Source organism: Hippopotamus amphibius, chromosome 7 (genome assembly GCF_030028045.1).
Source record: "Hippopotamus amphibius kiboko isolate mHipAmp2 chromosome 7, mHipAmp2.hap2, whole genome shotgun sequence".
Taxonomy (NCBI): Eukaryota; Metazoa; Chordata; class Mammalia; order Artiodactyla; family Hippopotamidae; genus Hippopotamus; species Hippopotamus amphibius.
In genome coordinates, this window is record NC_080192.1 from 129,764,085 (window position 1) to 129,781,018 (window position 16,934).

General features: G+C 55.9%; 1 protein-coding gene across 3 annotated transcripts in view; it reads left to right on the forward strand.

Moving 5' to 3' along the window:
- ADCY3 (adenylate cyclase 3) overlaps positions 1-16,934 on the forward strand; it is a 90,867-nt gene that overhangs the window by 54,563 nt on the left and 19,370 nt on the right. For all 3 annotated transcript variants that reach the window (XM_057741117.1, XM_057741119.1, XM_057741118.1), the window contains exons 4-7: positions 14,254-14,384; positions 14,754-14,865; positions 15,045-15,172; positions 16,478-16,636. In XM_057741117.1, the coding sequence (XP_057597100.1) occupies positions 14,254-14,384; positions 14,754-14,865; positions 15,045-15,172; positions 16,478-16,636 (530 nt within the window). The remainder of the gene's footprint in view (positions 1-14,253; positions 14,385-14,753; positions 14,866-15,044; positions 15,173-16,477; positions 16,637-16,934) is intronic.

Genomic DNA, 16,934 nt, shown 5'->3' on the forward strand with positions numbered 1-16,934 from the left:
CCTGTTAGGGTCGAGCAGGAGACCCAGAGGAAGGAGCTGGAGTTGTTTTTCTTTATTCCCATGTGACCATGGCTCCTGGGTTTAGTTGGGGACCTTGATGGTTGCTAAGCACCCCACCTGCCACCTGGCAACTGCAGGCATCCAGGAAATCCACCCAGTACACACCTGTCACCAGGTACAAGGTATAGCGTTATGAGCCTTTCTGAATCACATACTCAGAATTATTTCCAGGGAGTGGGAGGAGGATGGAGGAGGAAGTCGGGGAGGATGGAGGGATGGTGGGGACATGGCTGAGGCCTGCGCTTCCTTCAGATCATGTTCAGTTAGGAAACTGACCTGGTCCTCACTTGGGGAGGAGAGCCGCCCTTGGTCCCCACCTCCAGGGCAGGAAGCTACGGCCGGGCATCTGGAGGGGAGCCCAGGGCTGCCTGTGCAGGGATCTAGGTCAAAAAACCATTCACCGTCACGCGTCCCCAGCAAGAGCCAGGGGTCAGATCACCTTCCTCCATGGTGCCCTGGGGAACTCCTTGTGGGTGAGGGCTGGGAGGGGTTGGGGCATGGGCAGACAGACCCGCTGCTTCACTCTGCCTCTCCTTCTACTTCAACCCAAAGCCCAGGATATCTATGACCAGGGATGGCATTTCTTCTTCGTGCAGGAGTCTTTCCCTGGGTGGGCGACCTTCTGCCCTTGAGCAGGTCTCCAAGGCCATCCCGCCTATTTACCATGAGAGTTGGACTTCTTTCCTGGGAGCCCCTGGGCTTGCATCTCAGAATGCTGCCATTTCAAAAGCTCACTCTCTTGTCTTTCTGAACGTCTCCGCCCTCTGCCCTCTGCCCAAGCCTGCCTCACTGTCCCCTTCAAGACCTTTAGCTGTGAGGATGAGGCAGAGAGTGACCGCAGCCTCCGCTTGTAGGGGACAGGGGAGTCAGAGTGACAGAGAGATGGGGAGTCAGAGTGACAGAGAGATGAGGAGCCTCCTAGCCTGGAGGTGGGCTTCCAGTGTCAGCCCTCAAAGTGCCTGCTGTTGTCCTGGCAACAGTGAGGTTGGGGCTGGGGACCTGCTTCCTGGGAACCAGCGGAGGCTGGGGGGAGGAGGAGGAGCGTGCTCCCTGCTCTCTGTAGCAGCTCTGCCTCTTCCTCACTGCACGATGTTGTGTTATAAGCAGCTGATGTAGGTGGGGTGAACCCATCATCTACTTGATGGGAACCACAGAGGAAACCCCCTGACATCAGCCTCCTAAGAGGCTTGCTGTCTTAACTGCCTCACAGAACCACTCACGAGTACTCTTTAGCTTTTATTTTAGCCTTGAAGGCCTCTTGATTTGAGAAAAGCTAGAAAGTGAATTTCCCATGGCACGAAGTAGGAGTTAATGCTTCTGTTGGTTCCAGCTCTCATCTCTTAGGTGTCACAGAATGTTCTTCATTCTAACATTCCAGGATTTAGCAAAACAAACCCGTGTTAGATGATGCAAGTGTTGAGCCCACAGAGGGCAGGTTGATCTAAGGTTGTGGAGCACCCCTGCTGGGGGGACGTTTGCTGTGTCAGGAGACTGGGCCCTGGTGGTCTGCTGCTGGTGGACGGCCCCGTGTCTGGGCTGTGGCCTTTGAGCTGGGTCCCTGCCGGGATCTGGAGGGTCGTGGGCCCAGCGACATCCTCCAACAGCATTTTTCTCTCCACACAGTCATAGAGCTTATTGTCCGGGTCCAGCGTGGTCCGGGTTGTGGTGCGTCCCTGCCTTTATCTGGCTGTAAGGATGAAGTTTTGTTTAGTAGTAGGAGTAGGTTTTTTTGTTTGTGTTTTAAATAATTACTTCTGCCAAGTCCTGGGCTGATTTTTTACTGAATTATCTCATTTAATCATCATGACAAAACCTAGAAGGGGAGTTGGCCCTGCTGCCTGCCTGCCTCCCTCCCTCGTGGTGAGGGCATCTATTTGGGAGATCTGCTAACTAGCAGAATCAGGTGAGTAGTCCCCAGACGGCATCTGGTTTCTGTTTTGTTTAACCTGCCCAGAGCTTCAAAAATTTCTAATACTTAAAAATTTGGACATTTTATATAAAAACTTGTATTTCTGACTGCCTTGGGAAATGGAAAGGTCTGACAACACAGGGTACAGAGTGAGGCTTGCATTCACATCCGAGCTAGGCCACTTACTTGCTACGTGACCTTGAGCCAATTACTTATGCCCTTTGGGCCCCAGTTTCTTTGTGTATGAAATGGGAACAGAATAAGATGGTCAGACTGGCTAAAAGAGAGGATTCATCCCACAAATATTTGAGGCACGCTTCTAGGCACTGGAGATACAGTTGTAAACAGAACGGGTTCTAGTGGGGGAGACAGTTATAAAACAAATGCTGTGTTAGGACATAGATTATAGGCAGTGGAGAAAAACAAAGCAGGGAAAGGAGCATAGAGCCTGCCAGAGGTGAAGGGAGGTTGCTGTTTAATATCATGTGGCCAGAGAAGGCTTTCCGATAAGATGAGCTTTGAGCAGAGACCTGAAGGCAGTGAGGGTGTGAGCCATGCAGCAGTCAGAGAAATGAGCAGTAAGTGCAAAGGCCCTGGGGTATGTTCATAGGCTGTCAAGGCAGCCAGTGCAGATGGAGCAAAAGTGAGGGGATGAGAGGTAGGAGGGGAGGCAGAGAGGTGATGGGGGCCAGATTCTACACGGCCTCGCTAGGACCTTGGCTTTTCCCTTGAGGGAAATGGGAGACATTGGAGGGTTGTAGGTTTTAAATGGCTCGGTTTGCCTGCTGGTATAGAAGAGACAGCAGTGGAAGCAGGGAGACCAGTTAGAAGCTATGCAGTAGTTTTGCTGAGAGAGGATAATGGCCCGGACCAGGAGGTGATGAGGAGGACAGAGGATTCTCGGTATATCTTGAAGGCAGAGCCAACAGGACTTACTGCTGGCTAGAACGGGAGATGGGAGAGTGGGAAGTCAACAGTGGCGCTAAGGACTTCAGCCTGCAGGTGAGCGGGTCCAGGATGGAAGCAGGTGGTGTGTGCTTCCACCGCAGACATGGTAGCGCTCTTTTCCACTCATCACAGACGTGACTCAGTATCCTCCTCAACACAGTGCTCCAGGAAGCTGCTCTCTGTCCCTCAGAGTTGGCACATGAGCTGGACTGAATTGCTGTGGTAGTGTTCTAGAGTTGCACAGCTGTTTGTGACTATTTAAATTAAAATTAATTAAAATTTTAAAATTAAAAATCAGTTCCTCCATTGCACACGCCACATTTCGTGTGCTCAGTAGCTCCATGTGGCTGGCTCGTGGCTATCATGTTGGACAACACAAATTACGGAGCATTTCCATGACTGCAGAAAGTGCTGTTCTAGAGGGCCATGGCTCGCCCCTTGGGCCACGTCTCCTAGCTGATAGCTCATTACCTCACCGAACCTCTGAGGAGCGCCTGCTTTGTGCCAGGCTCTCTCGGTGAGGGCTCCAGGTACCACACGTGTGGCTATCATTGGGCCCAAAGGGCTGTCTCCTGAGATATAGTGGTCACGTCGGCCCACAGGAGCCCATCTCTGGGGACTGCACAGGAGCCCAGGTGGGTGACCGGCAGCCCCGCGTGCTCAGCATCCCCTCTCCCACTCTAGCAGCGTGAGGGTTCTGGGCTGACCCTGGGTCTGTGTGGTTTCTGGGCTGTTCTCCTAGCACTGAGGTTGAGTGTGGTCCTGCTTCTGTCTCAGAGCCCGTCTGCCTGGGAGACTCTGGGCTGCTGGCTTGGCGCTTGTTTCACATTGGAAGGTCTTGTTGAAAGATATGCTGGTCTTTGAGTTCTGCAGTCTCTCCCTCCTCTGAACTCTCATGGCCTTTGGCTGAAGACAGCAAAGCACTCCTGTCCTGTGAGGCCAGCCAGTCGGCAAGTGACCCCACGGCCCTGCTCATCCGAGCTCTTGCGAGTGCTGTTTACCTTTGACCTTCACAGCGTGGAGCTCAGGGACTTGCCTAGATGCCCAGTGATTGTTGTTTGATGACTTTGAGTGACCGAGGTCACGACCATGTCTTAGGGTTGGGGCAGCAGGGCGGCTGTGTGCTCACACATGGACGGCAGCACCGGAGTATCCAGGTTTCACGTGATGTGGTCCTTTGTCCCCTCATCAGGGAGGGTGAGTGTTTGGGCCCCGACCTCCCTGGGCTACCAGGCCAGGTTCTACTCTGCATTTCCTTCTTCCTGCTGCCTCCTCTGCCCAGGTGGTCAGGCCAGGATGGGCACCTGGTGGGGTCCAGTGACCTTTTGGCTTCTAAATGGCCTGGAAACTCCAAAAATGTGGATAAATCAGGACCAGAACAGACATGTTTGCAGACAGTTGTGGGTCTGCTCACAGCCTGTTGTAGTGCCATGTATGTGTGTGTGTGTGTACCCAGTAGGACACTCATGGACATACACAAGGACACACACATCCTTTAGACAGACAGGCAGACTTAACACGCTTAAATCATACAGACACTACACGCACACACACCTATGCACGCGTACTGGCCACCTGGGCACTGTAGGTCTCTCCACTTAAATCTGTCTCCCTCCCTCTGCCCCTCTCACAAGGATGTTGTAGAAACTTAGCTTCTCATCAGCCAGGCTCTCTTATCCACACCCCTGGTGGCCACCCTGCAGTAATTAACTCCTGAATAGGCCTCACCAGAGCATCAGCTGTAACAGCTCAGGGCCCCTGGGAGCGGTGCTGGCCTCCTCCTCTGTCTCATTCCTGGGGCGGCAGGAAGGCGAGACCTGGTGTGAGTCCCTGCTGAGGAGGAGGGGGCTCCATCCGTCCCTTCCCAGAGGCTGGCCGAGGCCACGCTGACAGTGCCCTGGCCGGGCTCACAGCTCACCCGAGCAGCTCGGCACGTAACCGTTTACAGATGAGGAGACCCTGGCCCAGGAAGCCCAGCATCCTGCCCCAGGCCACTGTGCGCTCTTCTCCCAGGGACCAGGACCCCCTACCCCACCTGGTCCGCTCAGTCCCCTGAGGTGGGCCTGCATCCTTCTCCCCAGGATCTGGGCAGTTTTCTGCTCTACGCACAACCTCTACCAGAAACTTTCTCTCTCCTTCTGGACTTCGTTTGGTTCTTTTCCTGGAGGGTCAGGGCCTTGCCTCTCGTTGCCATGTGTTTTTAGGATGAGCATCAAAGCCTTGAGGGCTGGGGAGAGGCTGTGTGAGGCCCTTCACCCTCCTCCTTTCTCGGTGTGGAGCCACGTCTCAGCGCCCGGGCCCCTGAATCCCCGTCCTCTGGCCAGTCCTCCATCCGCGGTTACCCGCTTCTGCCACCCTCTCACGCGGCGCCTGGGGATGGGAGGTCACCACCTCTCAGGGCAGCACGTTCTTTATTTGAACTGTTTGGACTTTTAGAAAATTCTTCTTCTACTGGAAGCAACAGTCTGTTCCCTGCAGTCTTCCCTCGCGGGGCCTCCAGAGCAAGCCCATCCCTTTTCCGCACAACAGCTTCCCTCAGACTTGAGTTCTCCGTGAGGCCACAGAGCCCCCTCTTCTCTGGGCTGATTCCCGCCCACCCTCAGGTGCCCGGACTCCGGCTCCTTCAACTCAGGGTCACGCGCTGACCGAGGCCCAGAAGATCTGTTTCTTTGTTGGGGGAGGACCCAGAAGCTCCACCACCTCCTCTTTTAGGACTTTAACTTCTGTGAAGGGCCAAGGGACTTGTGTAGGCAGCATTTTGTGCTGTGAATTCATTTAAAATCTTAGAGCATCTCAAACGGCTAGACTTTCCCCCCAGTGGTGAGACATGGCGTCCCCCATTCTGTCCTCTGGCAGTTGGTTATTACATTTAGCCCTTTTGAAGTTCATCCTGTATATTTTATCAGATCACTCTGGAGTAAAAGCCATATTAACCAATTGTCCTAGTGACATGCATCCAGATATTTTATAAATACACCTTCCATGTCTTCTGAAGTTTTCTTTTTGGAAGAATTTCTACTTTGAACAAAGAAAGAGAGATGATTAAGAGAGAACTCATTTTACAGATGAGCAACCAAGGCCGAAGGGACAAAGTGTATGCCCCGGTCACAGGGGCCTCAGCAGCCTGGCCCCAGCTCAGTGATTTTCGTTCTACCCCTCCAAAGCTACTCCTCTTCCTTCTGACAAGATTTTTAAATCTTTAAAATGCTTTGTCTCTTCAAAGCATTACTATCTCCATATCTGTCTCTTCAACCTCCAACTTCCATTTCTTCTTTCGGTTCAGACCATCAGATTTTAAAAGTAGCTTTGGGACTTCCCTGGCGGTCCAGTGGTAAGGACTCCATGCTTCCACTGTAGGGGGCAAGGGTTCAATCCCTGGTCAGGGAACTAGGATCCCACATGCTGCATGGCACAGCCAAAAAAAAAAAAAAAGTAGCTTCAAGGTAAGGAAATGTCATTTTCCCACAGTCCGGTTTTCTGGCAAACTTCCACTGTGTTACTTAAAGTCATGGTCCAAGAGTGAAGCAAGCACATGCCAGAACTTCAGGGCACCACAAGCCTGAAAAGGCACAGTCCTGAGAAAAGTGGCCTCTGCACATGTCATCTTTATAAAGGAGAGATGATAGGAAGGGGTCTGGATTCACATAAGAATGAATGCTGAGCATGAGAATTCAAAATACCAGGAGTTTTAGAGAGATGGGGATGAGAGTTTCAATTCAGTTTTGAAAATATTACAAAACAACTAATTTAAAAAATTTAAAAAGGGTTAAGGGAGAAGAAAAAATAAATGAAAAGATTATCCAAATTGTTGAACACCCCCTCCCCTGTCCCCTCTATTTGTTCCTGATAAATTTTGATCACATCTTCCTCTTCTACTCCCAGTTCTTTGGGATCATTAGTGGCTTTTGGCTTTCTCAGAGGAGCCTGGGGGACCGCTGGACCTCTGCATCTTTGACCACGTGAGTCCAAGTTTCCAGAGGTGTGTTGCCTTTTCCACCTTGGCATGAATCACACTGCTGCCCTATCCTCTTGATTTCAAGTGTTCTGCTTCTTGCTAATCCACAAGTCCTGGTTGAGAGTTTTGCCTGCTGCTTGGACATGGCCTTGGAGATGGGGGTCTCCAGCAGTGACCTTGGCAGTGAGACCTTGCTCCCGGTACACCCGTCAGCCCCTTCCCACTACACTACCGTGACTGTGCCTTTCCCCTTGGTTTCCTTTCCTTCAGATCCTTCTCAAGTGCTCCTAAAGTGGTGATTCCAAACTTCAGGGTGGTTGCCAGTCGCCTGAGGATCCTTGGGCCTTGCTGGGTGAGCCCCAGGCGATGCCGAGGCTGCCCCTCCACAGGCCAGACGTGGGGTCATGAAGCTTCAGGTCTTGTGGAATGGGCTCGGCGGAATCGGGGGACCTCCCAGAGCCCAGCCGTCCAGGCACTCATCAGGAGTTTCTGCTCCTCCCATTAGCAGTGTCGAGCGATGCCGAGATTCCCACAGTAACCACACACTTTTGCGCTCTTTGTGGTCCGTCCAGTGGCAGCGCACTGTGCCTGCGCCATCGGGGAGGCCTAGTGGCAGCCCCTCTAGGTGAGCCCCTCTGGAGCTGCTGCAGCCGGCTTCCTGCACGGCTTTGGGGTGGCCCAGCATCGCAGGGCCCTCCCTGTTGGTCACGTCCAGACCCCACTGTCAGCCACTGAGGCAGAGCGCGCAGCATCGACCCCCCCTCTCCTCCTCCCCTCACCCGTGGGGAAGAGGGGGCGAGGCTCAGGAAGGTATCAGGACTGAGCCCAGGCCTCCCCGGCGTCCCCGCCCTGCAGCGCCCTCCCCCTCCCCCTCTGTGGACCGTCAGGAGGAGCCCCCGCAGCTGCCCTGGCCCAGCGCGCTCTCCCTGGTGCCCAGATGTGGTCTGGTGTGCCTGGGCCACCGTGCTGAGGTGCCCACAGAGGACCCACCCTCCCACACAGCACCACAGGGACCCAGGCCCACAGAATGTTCAGGTGGGCTCACCCCCAGGGGAGCTGCGTTGTTAGGTCCTTACTAGGTAGGATTTGGGCACTTCTTTTTCGTCACATTCATAGCAGAACAACATCCAGTGCAGGTGAGAGAGCTAGAGTGTGCAAAGTGCATCCTTTGGTGAGGAAGAAAAACCCACCAGTTCCATCGGTCAAAGAGCCCTGGGTCCGAGTTCTGGGTCTGCCACTGTGTCTGCGGCACCGGGACAAACCACTTAGCCCCTCTGTGCCTCGATTCGGGCACCTGCAAAATGGAGGCAATATTACGCGTCTGTGAAAATACAGGGTAGGTGAGAAAGTTTTAGGGAAGAAGAGGAACGATTTTCATATTGGTCGTTAGTGACCATTTGCCTGGTGAGTTGCTGTCTTCTGAGAACTGCAGAGAGAAGCCAGCCCAGGGTGCTGGTGCTGTCATGTGGCCTCCTAAGAGAGGGCCACTGCTTCCTCCCCGTTTTGCTGTGGGACTGTGGTCTCCCCGCTTCCTACCTGGCCATCAGTCCCCTTTCTCAGGTTATGTCCAAGCAGAGGTGGGAGTCTGGAGCCGGCTCAATGGCCTTGCGGGGGTGGTCCTTTTCTAAGAAAACCGGTAGTTACAGATAAGCTGGGGTCAGGGTCACAGCTGGAGGCAACCGGAAGTTTTGTGTTTATTTCCAGTTTAAAATGTACTTTAAAAAAGAAGCAGCAGCAGGATAACAACCATATAGCAATTTTGAAAAACATTTAAAGTTTTCTCTTAATTCCATCTCTGACATTAAATTACCCCTTTCTCTCCTGCATGTATCTTTCTGCCATTATTTAGATGCACGTGTATCGAGCATCACCTTCATAGAATACAACTCTGTGTCTTGCTCTTCTCTCTCATCATTTTCTTGTAACCGTTTTCACCAAGGTCATTTTTAAGGTTTCATAATCTTCCATCCAGAGGATGTGTCACAATCTAATTAGCCATTTTCTGGGCATTTGGGCTGCTTATAGTTTTTTCCTCAAGTGTAAGTGATGCTGCAGTGAATTTCTTCTTTACATACATCTTTTTACTTCTTTTGAATTATTGCTGTTGGATAAATTCCCAGAAGAGCCATTAATGGGTCAGAGGCTCAGAACATTCTTATGACTCTCAAAACATATAGCAACTGCTATTTTAGGAAGAGAAGGCCCTGCCTCTCCTCTGGGGAGATGAAGCCACGCCCTCAGCTCTGCACCCCGAGGCTGCCCTGGGTGGCCCTTGTCCTGTCCACCCCTGCGCCCCCTGTGGGACCCACCAGGCGAGTGTACTTGGATCCCAGCCTCCTTCCTTCTCCAAGGACACATATGAGGGAGGTGTTGGGGTCTTTAGCCCGGACTCTGAGAATGGATGTCAAGGATCCTCTATGTGTGAGGATTTTTTTAGAAGATCCATCATTAGCGTCATACACTCTTTTTTGAAAAATAATTACTTTACTTATTTTAAATATTATTTATTTATTTATTTATTTTGGCTGCATTAGGTCTTAGTTGTGGCACACAGGATCTTCACTGAGGCATACAGGATCTTCACTGAGGCATGCAGGATCTTTTGTTGTGGTGCACCGGCGTGTCTCTAGTTGTGGTGCACGGGCTCCAGGGCACGTGGGCTCTGCAGGTGTGGCACGCGGCTCCAGAACGCATGGGCTCTGTAGTTGAGGTGCGTGAGCTCCGTGGTTGTGGTGTTGCCCCACGGCATGTGGGATCTTAGTGCCCTGACCAGGAATCGAACCTGCATCCTCTGCTTTGGAAGGCAGATTCTTTACCACTAGACCACCAGGGAAGTCCTTGCATTATACACTTTGAAAAGAGGCCAGGATCCAGGAATGGGTTTGGAATCTCTGAAATGTAACGGCAAACAAGGTCAGCATCAGTAGAGACACGGGTAAAGTGGGCGGGGGCCGGGGGCTCTGGAGAGATGGCAGCTGGGTGAGGAGGAAGGGGCGCTCCGGAGAGAGTGACACCAGAGCAGAGAAAAGCAAAGAGTCAGCTTGTCTACCTTGGAGGGGCCACCGAGGAAATCGGGGAGCGGGGGCCAGGAAGGCAGGTGGGTGTCAGGGAGGAGGCCGTGGTGCCGCGGAGAAGCACGGAGGTGGGGAGCCGTCTGTGGATGTGAAGTTCAGACGTGGAAGGTGGTGGCGGGAGGAGGCGAGCAGAGCCTGGCTGTCACAAAAGGCCTGGGGTTGCAACGTGGGCCCAGCTTCTCTGTTGTTGCCCACCCAGCCACTTTCCTGCCCCTGCCCTCTACCTACCAGAATGTCACGGGGCAGCTGCCTGTTGTGTTTTTTCTCATCTGACAAATTGTTTCTCCTTTCTTCTGTGTTCGCCTGCTTCTTATTTAAGACTCATTTTATCAGAGTGACTTAAGGTGGACTCTGCCTGCTTATCCTTTTGAGGTTGACTGTAAGGTTCCATATACTGCACAGGTAAATTGCCAGCCTTAATTTACAACCACAGCTGCTCTCTTGTTTTTTGAAAATTTGACATTTAATGATTATCTGCTTTCAGAGCTCATCTCTCTCTCTCTCTCTCTTTAATATGTATATATTTATTTGGCTGCACCAGGTCTTCATTGTGGCATGCAGGCTCTTTAGTTGCAGCATGTGGGCTCTTTTGTTGCAGCATGCAGACTTCTTAGTTGTGGCCTGCAAACTCTTAGTTGTGGCGTGCATGCGGGATCTAGTTCCCTGACCAGGAATTGAACCCGGGCCCCCTGCATTGGGAGTGTGGAGTCTTAACCACTGGACCACAGGGGAGGTCCCAGAACTCATCTGTTCTCTTGCAGAAAGTTACAGAAGCATATGATGCAAAAAGTGAAAGTTCCCCGTGTGGCACCCCCAGAGCCAAGCTCATGGCCTCCTTGCGCTGCAGGCCTCTGAGGCACTGGCTTTGGGGCGTCAGAGCTGCCCTGCTTTGTGCTTCTGCTGCTGCCTTTATCCTGCCCTGGTTGACAGTTCCGGAGCCCAGGCTGTGCTAGGAGAGGGCAGTGCGGGTCGCCCCTGAGGAGGCCTGGCTTGCTTCCAGGGAAATTGGGGCACAGGCACGTCACAGGACTGGGTTGTATTCTGATGTCCCCAAGGTTCCCAGGGAATCCAGAGTGGCTCTTCTGGGAGGACAGAGTTCTGGGGAAGAGCCTGAGGGGGTGGGAAAGGCCTGACGGCGTGGGCGGTGGCTGCTGAGGTTGCGGCAGATGGGCGGGTGGCGCCGCGCTGTGACTTTCCTGATCCTTGGTGTCCTGCGGCCCCTCTCTGCTCTTCCCAGCCTGGCAGGCCCTCCCCACACCCCGCACAGTCTGCCTCTTCCCTGCGTTAGCATTCAGCCCCCATGCACACATCGGGGAGAGAGAGAGAGGCAGAGACGCGCGTGGGCGGCAGGATCCTTCTTTGTGTCCCCTCTTCACCCCCCCTGGACCAGACAGAGCTCACAGGGCCTGGCCGAGGGGCCAGAAGGTTTTCTGCTGACCCGATATCCCACTGGAGCCCTTCATCTGTAAACCTGTGGCCAGCTTGGAAGCCCGGGGGACGTTTAGACCTTGTCTTTCCGAGACACCTTCGTCTCCGTGCCTCAGTGACACGTCACATCAAGTGACACAGGAACAGCTGAAGTATATGGGCACTGGCCGTGCGCAGACACCATTCTAAGTGCTTTATGGTAACGAGCCTCACAGCTCCTCTGTTTTATGGACGAGGACGCCAGGGCATGGGAGACCCGGTTGCTGCTTCCTGGGCTCGGGTGGAGTCAGGCAGGGCGCACTGGGGTTATTTTGGCTTCTCGTTCCTGAGCTGAAATGGTGCCATTCACAAGGTCCTTAACAACGGAAGAGACATTGCTGTGGAAATGGGGGTGGTGATAGGAGTGACCACTGTGCGTGCTTCAGACTGGAGCCAGTGCAGGCGTGCTGGGCAGCGGGGCTCCCCTCGTCAAGGCGGCGTTCCCTGCGAGGAGGAGGACTGATTTTCCCCGTGAGAACAGAGATAGGACACAGGGACCTACCTGCCTGGGTGATGGGCGAGCAGGTGGGGGCTCCTGGCCTGCAGACCGTCCTGGGAGGGGGAAGGAGGGGCCGCCTCTACAGCTGAGCTGTCTTCTCCAGCGGAGCTGGGGCCCCAGCCCTCTGGCTCAGTGGGGACAGAGGCCCGGGAATGACACCAGACTCTTGGGGGCCTCTTGGCTGCCCACCCCCTAGAGGAGAGGAGTCGACCTCCACACCTCAGGCTCCTGCTCCCGAGCAGGTGTGTCTGAAAGGCAGGTAGAGCTGTGTTCTGTAGCCTCAGGGCCCCCTGGACACGACAGAGAGCAGGAGTGGGCGGGGCCCTCCCCTGTCCAGGCCTGTGGTGGAGGTGAGGTCCCTGCTCCTGTACCCACCGGGCTGGTATCACTGCCAAGGACACAGGCAGCAGGTCTTGGTTTTCTTGCTGCCCCTCCCAGCCCGGGTGGCTCCCGGCCCCAAGTCACTGGACACGGCACTCCTGGACGCGTGCGCCCTGCCCGCCCCCTCCTCCCTTTTCAGCGGCTGACGCTGCAGCGCTGGCCTGGTCACCCGGAACCCAGGGTCAAAGGCTGTGCCCTCCAGCCACATCTCGTGTCCCCCTAGCTCCCTCTGCCTCCTGCACCCCCACTTCTCCCGTGCTGACCTCACTACCTGCGGCCTCCTCCCCCGGGCCTCCGTTCAATCACCTCCTCGCCATTAGCACAGCTCTCTTGCTCCCTTAGTTTCCATCCTGCGAACCGAACCTCCACCCGAGGTTCTCCCTCCAGTCTCTCCCCACCATCCTCCACCGGGCACCACCTTCCTCCCCCTCCCCTCCTGGGGCACAGGGCAGTTCCTTCCTGACGAGGCACCGCCGCCTGGGCTTCCCCCTCCTCTGACCCAGCCTGCAGCCCCCTGTCCGTCCGCTGTCTCCTCTCTCCTGTGCCTGCTGCCCAGCCTAACGCAGGGCTTCAGAGCTGCAGGCTCAGCCCGCACGCCGCCCAGCACCTGCCTGCAGGGCGTCCCTGCACAGGGGCCTCAGAGGCCCCTCCCAGACCAAACTCTGTCTTGCCCCCACACCTCTCCCTTCTCCTTTGCCCGTATTTCAGAGACTGGCACCTCCCACCCAGAGGCCCAGGCCGCGGCCCGGCACGTGCAGGTGGCGCCAAGTCCACAGGTCCTGCCGGCCCCGGGGTCTTAGGCCGCCTGTCCCGCCGGGCCGGCCGCCCTCATTCAGGCCCGGCTCTGCCCGGAGAACCGCAGGGGCTCCTGCCTGGCCTCCCTGCTTCCGTCTCTGCCCCACGCCCTCTGCCTGGGCCCGTCGCTTCCCCAGCTCTCGGGAAGGACTTGCGATGCCTGGCCTGGCGCGGGAGGCCCTTTGGCCTCCAAGCCAGGGGTCGGCAGACTCTTTTTTGAAAAGGGCCAGATAGTACATTTTTTCGGCTGTGCAGACCGTATGGCCTCTGTCACAACCACCCAGCTCTGCTGGTTGAGTGAGAAAACAGCCGTAGACAATGTGTAAACGGATAAGCGGGGCTGGGGGCCGGTTCGCCTTGATTTGTGAAGCCGGCAGCAGCCAGGCGAGGCCCCGGGGGGCGGTGGCTGGACGCAGCCACGCCCTCCAGCGCCCAGCCACGCCCTCCAGCGCCCAGCCACGCCCTCCAGCGTGCCGCTCAGTTTCCAGCTCCACTGATATACATGACCGCAGAGGTTGTTGCAGTGGTGCCCACCGCTCCTTCTGACGGGATGTTCTCGGCATCTCAGTCCTCAAGCCTCGCTCCTGGGAGGTCCTCCTTAATTGCCCCACACCGGGCTGCCCTGCCTTCCTTCTTTGTCAGCGCTCTGCCCTCCCTCGCTTGTCTTGTTGCAGATCGCAGGGCACTGTAATGAGTGCATTACTGTCTCCTCCACAAGACCCGCAGCTTTTGGAGGAAGGGACCCACTCGTCTTTGTAGCCTGGCATCTAGCGTGGTACCTGACACGTCGTAGGTCTTCACTCCCGCTGAATCTGAATTCTCTAGTGATGGCCTTGTGCAAGGTGGGGTGGGTCACACAGAAGCCCTGCCCTCGAGGGGACATGTAAGCACGGTCACCCTTCTTGAGGTGTTGAGGACGCCTGGGAGGCACAGAGCCCAGCATGGGTTTCTTCACGGGTTTCTGAGCCCTGTCAGTGCTCTGAAGGTGCTCAGGTTACGACGCTGAGCCTTCCCAGGGCAGGAAGCGGTCTGTCCTGAGCCCCTGGCTGCTTCCCAGGGTGGGGTCTGCACTGCAAGGTCTCCGTGGAGGGTCACCTAGTTCCTGGCCAACATCTGTCACCAGGATCCGGGCGTTTCTTCCCACTCACCCTCTCCTCCCCCACAGGAGAACCTTATGCTCTCCATCCTGCCCAAGCACGTGGCTGACGAGATGCTGAAGGACATGAAGAAGGACGAGAGCCAGAAGGACCAGCAGCAGTTCAACACCATGTACATGTACCGGCACGAGAACGTCAGGTGCGCTGGCCATGGGCCAGGGCTCCAAGCGCAGGATGGGGACTTTGAGGGGTTAGCTGAGCACTGTGGGGGTTGACAGTCTTCCTGGGGGTTAGAAACATGGCCACCCCACAGTGAGAGCCTCAGCCCCGACGGGAGCCACCTTGCTGCCGGACGTTGGGGCCGAGATGGTCCAGGCCCATCATTGTACAGACACCACCCACAAGATAAGCTAAACGCCAGAGCCTCGAGTGCACGCTGGGTGTGCCAGGGTCTCCCCTTGAGCAAGGACCTGGCTTCCTGAGGGCTGGAGTGGCAGCTGGCAGTGGGCAGCGTGGAGCCCTGCATGCCGTCTGGGGCCTCATGGCCGGGGCCTTCCTCCTCCCACAGCATCCTGTTTGCCGACATCGTGGGCTTCACCCAGTTGTCTTCAGCCTGCAGCGCCCAGGAGCTCGTGAAGCTGCTCAACGAGCTCTTTGCCCGCTTTGACAAGCTGGCAGCCGTAAGTACCCTGACCCTCGCCTGATTTTCCGGGGGCAGCCATCCTCATTACCTGGGCCTGCCCCTCCTCCCCTGGTTCCCACGACGTGCTCTCACCCGTCCTTCCTCTGCTTTCTTTGCCACTCACTCCCCCTTGCTGAGGAGGGACTCAGGACCGTGGTCCACGCCCTGCCCTTTCAGAAGTACCACCAGCTGCGGATTAAGATCCTGGGCGACTGTTACTACTGCATCTGTGGCCTGCCTGACTACCGGGAGGACCACGCCGTCTGCTCCATCCTCATGGGGCTTGCCATGGTGGAGGCCATCTCGTAAGTGGGGTGTCTCTGGCAGGGTGGGGGCTCCCGGAGCATAGATCCCAGCCTTGGACCCTTAGGGGAAGCAGGCCTTCCATGCTGGTCTGTCTTGGTGAGCCCTGCACACCCTGAGGCCCCCGAAGAGGGTTCCTCGGGGTGTAATGTGGATGTTGTATGGTCGGTAGGTGGCTCAGTCCCAGGCTCTGGGAAGTCGGGCTGGGCTTCCCTTCCTCAGAGCTGAGGGAAACTACAGCCTCTGAGGGGTGTTTGTCTAGCCTTAGTCCGCACTGCTTTGTCCTGCTGAAAGGTGCAGTCATCGTGAAATTCCGCCACCGCACATTTGCTTAATTTTCCTCCTAAGTGTCCCTCCATCTCTTCTCTCCGTGTTTCCTCATCATGAGCCCCCCAGGACAGATAGGTTCAGAGATCACCATGCCCATCTCTTGGATCAGGAAGACCGAGTACAGCAGTGAAGTGACTGCTGAGGTCACAAGATGTTTGGGCAGCAGAGATGGGACCGAACCCTGGTCTCTGAGCAAAGGCTCCTGCCTACGCCGCCGTGAGCCTCCAGGGTGGTGAACTCTGCCTCCTCTGGCTCTTCTCTGCTGCTGTCCCTGCGCCCCAAGCTCAGGGATCCCTGGGGGCGCTCCCTGCGGTCAACGCAAGGCCCCTGGGTGGTATCAGCTCCCGAAGCTCCTTGCTGAGTCCAGGAATTGGCTGCATCCCCAAGAAGGTGGTTTTGCATTTTTACCATCTTCTAGGTTAAAGCTCTCTCTAGAATTGACTGGAAAGAAGCAGATGCTGCTTTTTCCCAGGGGCCATAGTTCAGGATTTAAAGACTTCTACCTCCGCTCCCATCACTATGGGGCAGAGTTCTGAAATTCGAGTTTGTCTCCTCCTGGAGGTCTCAGGCGAGGAGCTATTTGCTCTGCACGCACGGTACATGGTGCAGGGCCTGGCACGTGGTAGGCGCTCAGTGAATTTCAGCTGCACGAATGAGTAAATGGATGGTTGGAAGAGAACAGTTGGAGGTCCCTCAGGGGCAGAGGGTCTCTGCTGTTTCCTGCCCCGCCTCACCCGCACCCCAGATCACACTGGCCTGTGGTTGCTGAATCTGGGCTCGGGCCACAGCCTGCTGTAACCCCAGCTGTGGGTAACTCAGCTCAGATGTGGGCAGAAAGCAGTAGGAGCAGCTGGTAGGCCCCATGCCCTGGAGAGGAGGAAGCCTGTGCAGAATTCCTCCTGCGGGCGTGTGGGGGGAGCTGGGCACCTTGCTGCAGGCAGACCCGACCCCTCCTCCTTCCTGTGTGTACCTGGCAGGTACGTGCGGGAGAAGACGAAGACCGGGGTGGACATGCGAGTCGGGGTGCACACGGGCACCGTGCTGGGGGGCGTCCTGGGGCAGAAGCGTTGGCAGTATGACGTGTGGTCCACCGACGTCACTGTGGCCAACAAGATGGAGGCCGGCGGCATCCCCGGGTGCGTGTGCGTTCCTTGCTCGGGGGCAGGTGTGGGGGCCGGGGAGGGGACCATCCCATCTGTCCTTCAGGGCTGTGGCCCAGACGAGGGACAAGGGGCTTCAGGGAAGCAGCCCTTCCCACCTAGGAGCAGCGTTCCTCTCCCAGGGTCTGCCTCCTGGGCCTCTCCTAGGGTCTGCCTCCTGGGCCTCTCCTGTCTGGGGCTCTGAGGTTAGGGCTGTAGCTCCTTCAACATGCCGGTCGCCCCAAAGGGCGTTATTAGCAGGGAGAGGCGCCTAACAGGTTCTGAGCGCCCTGCA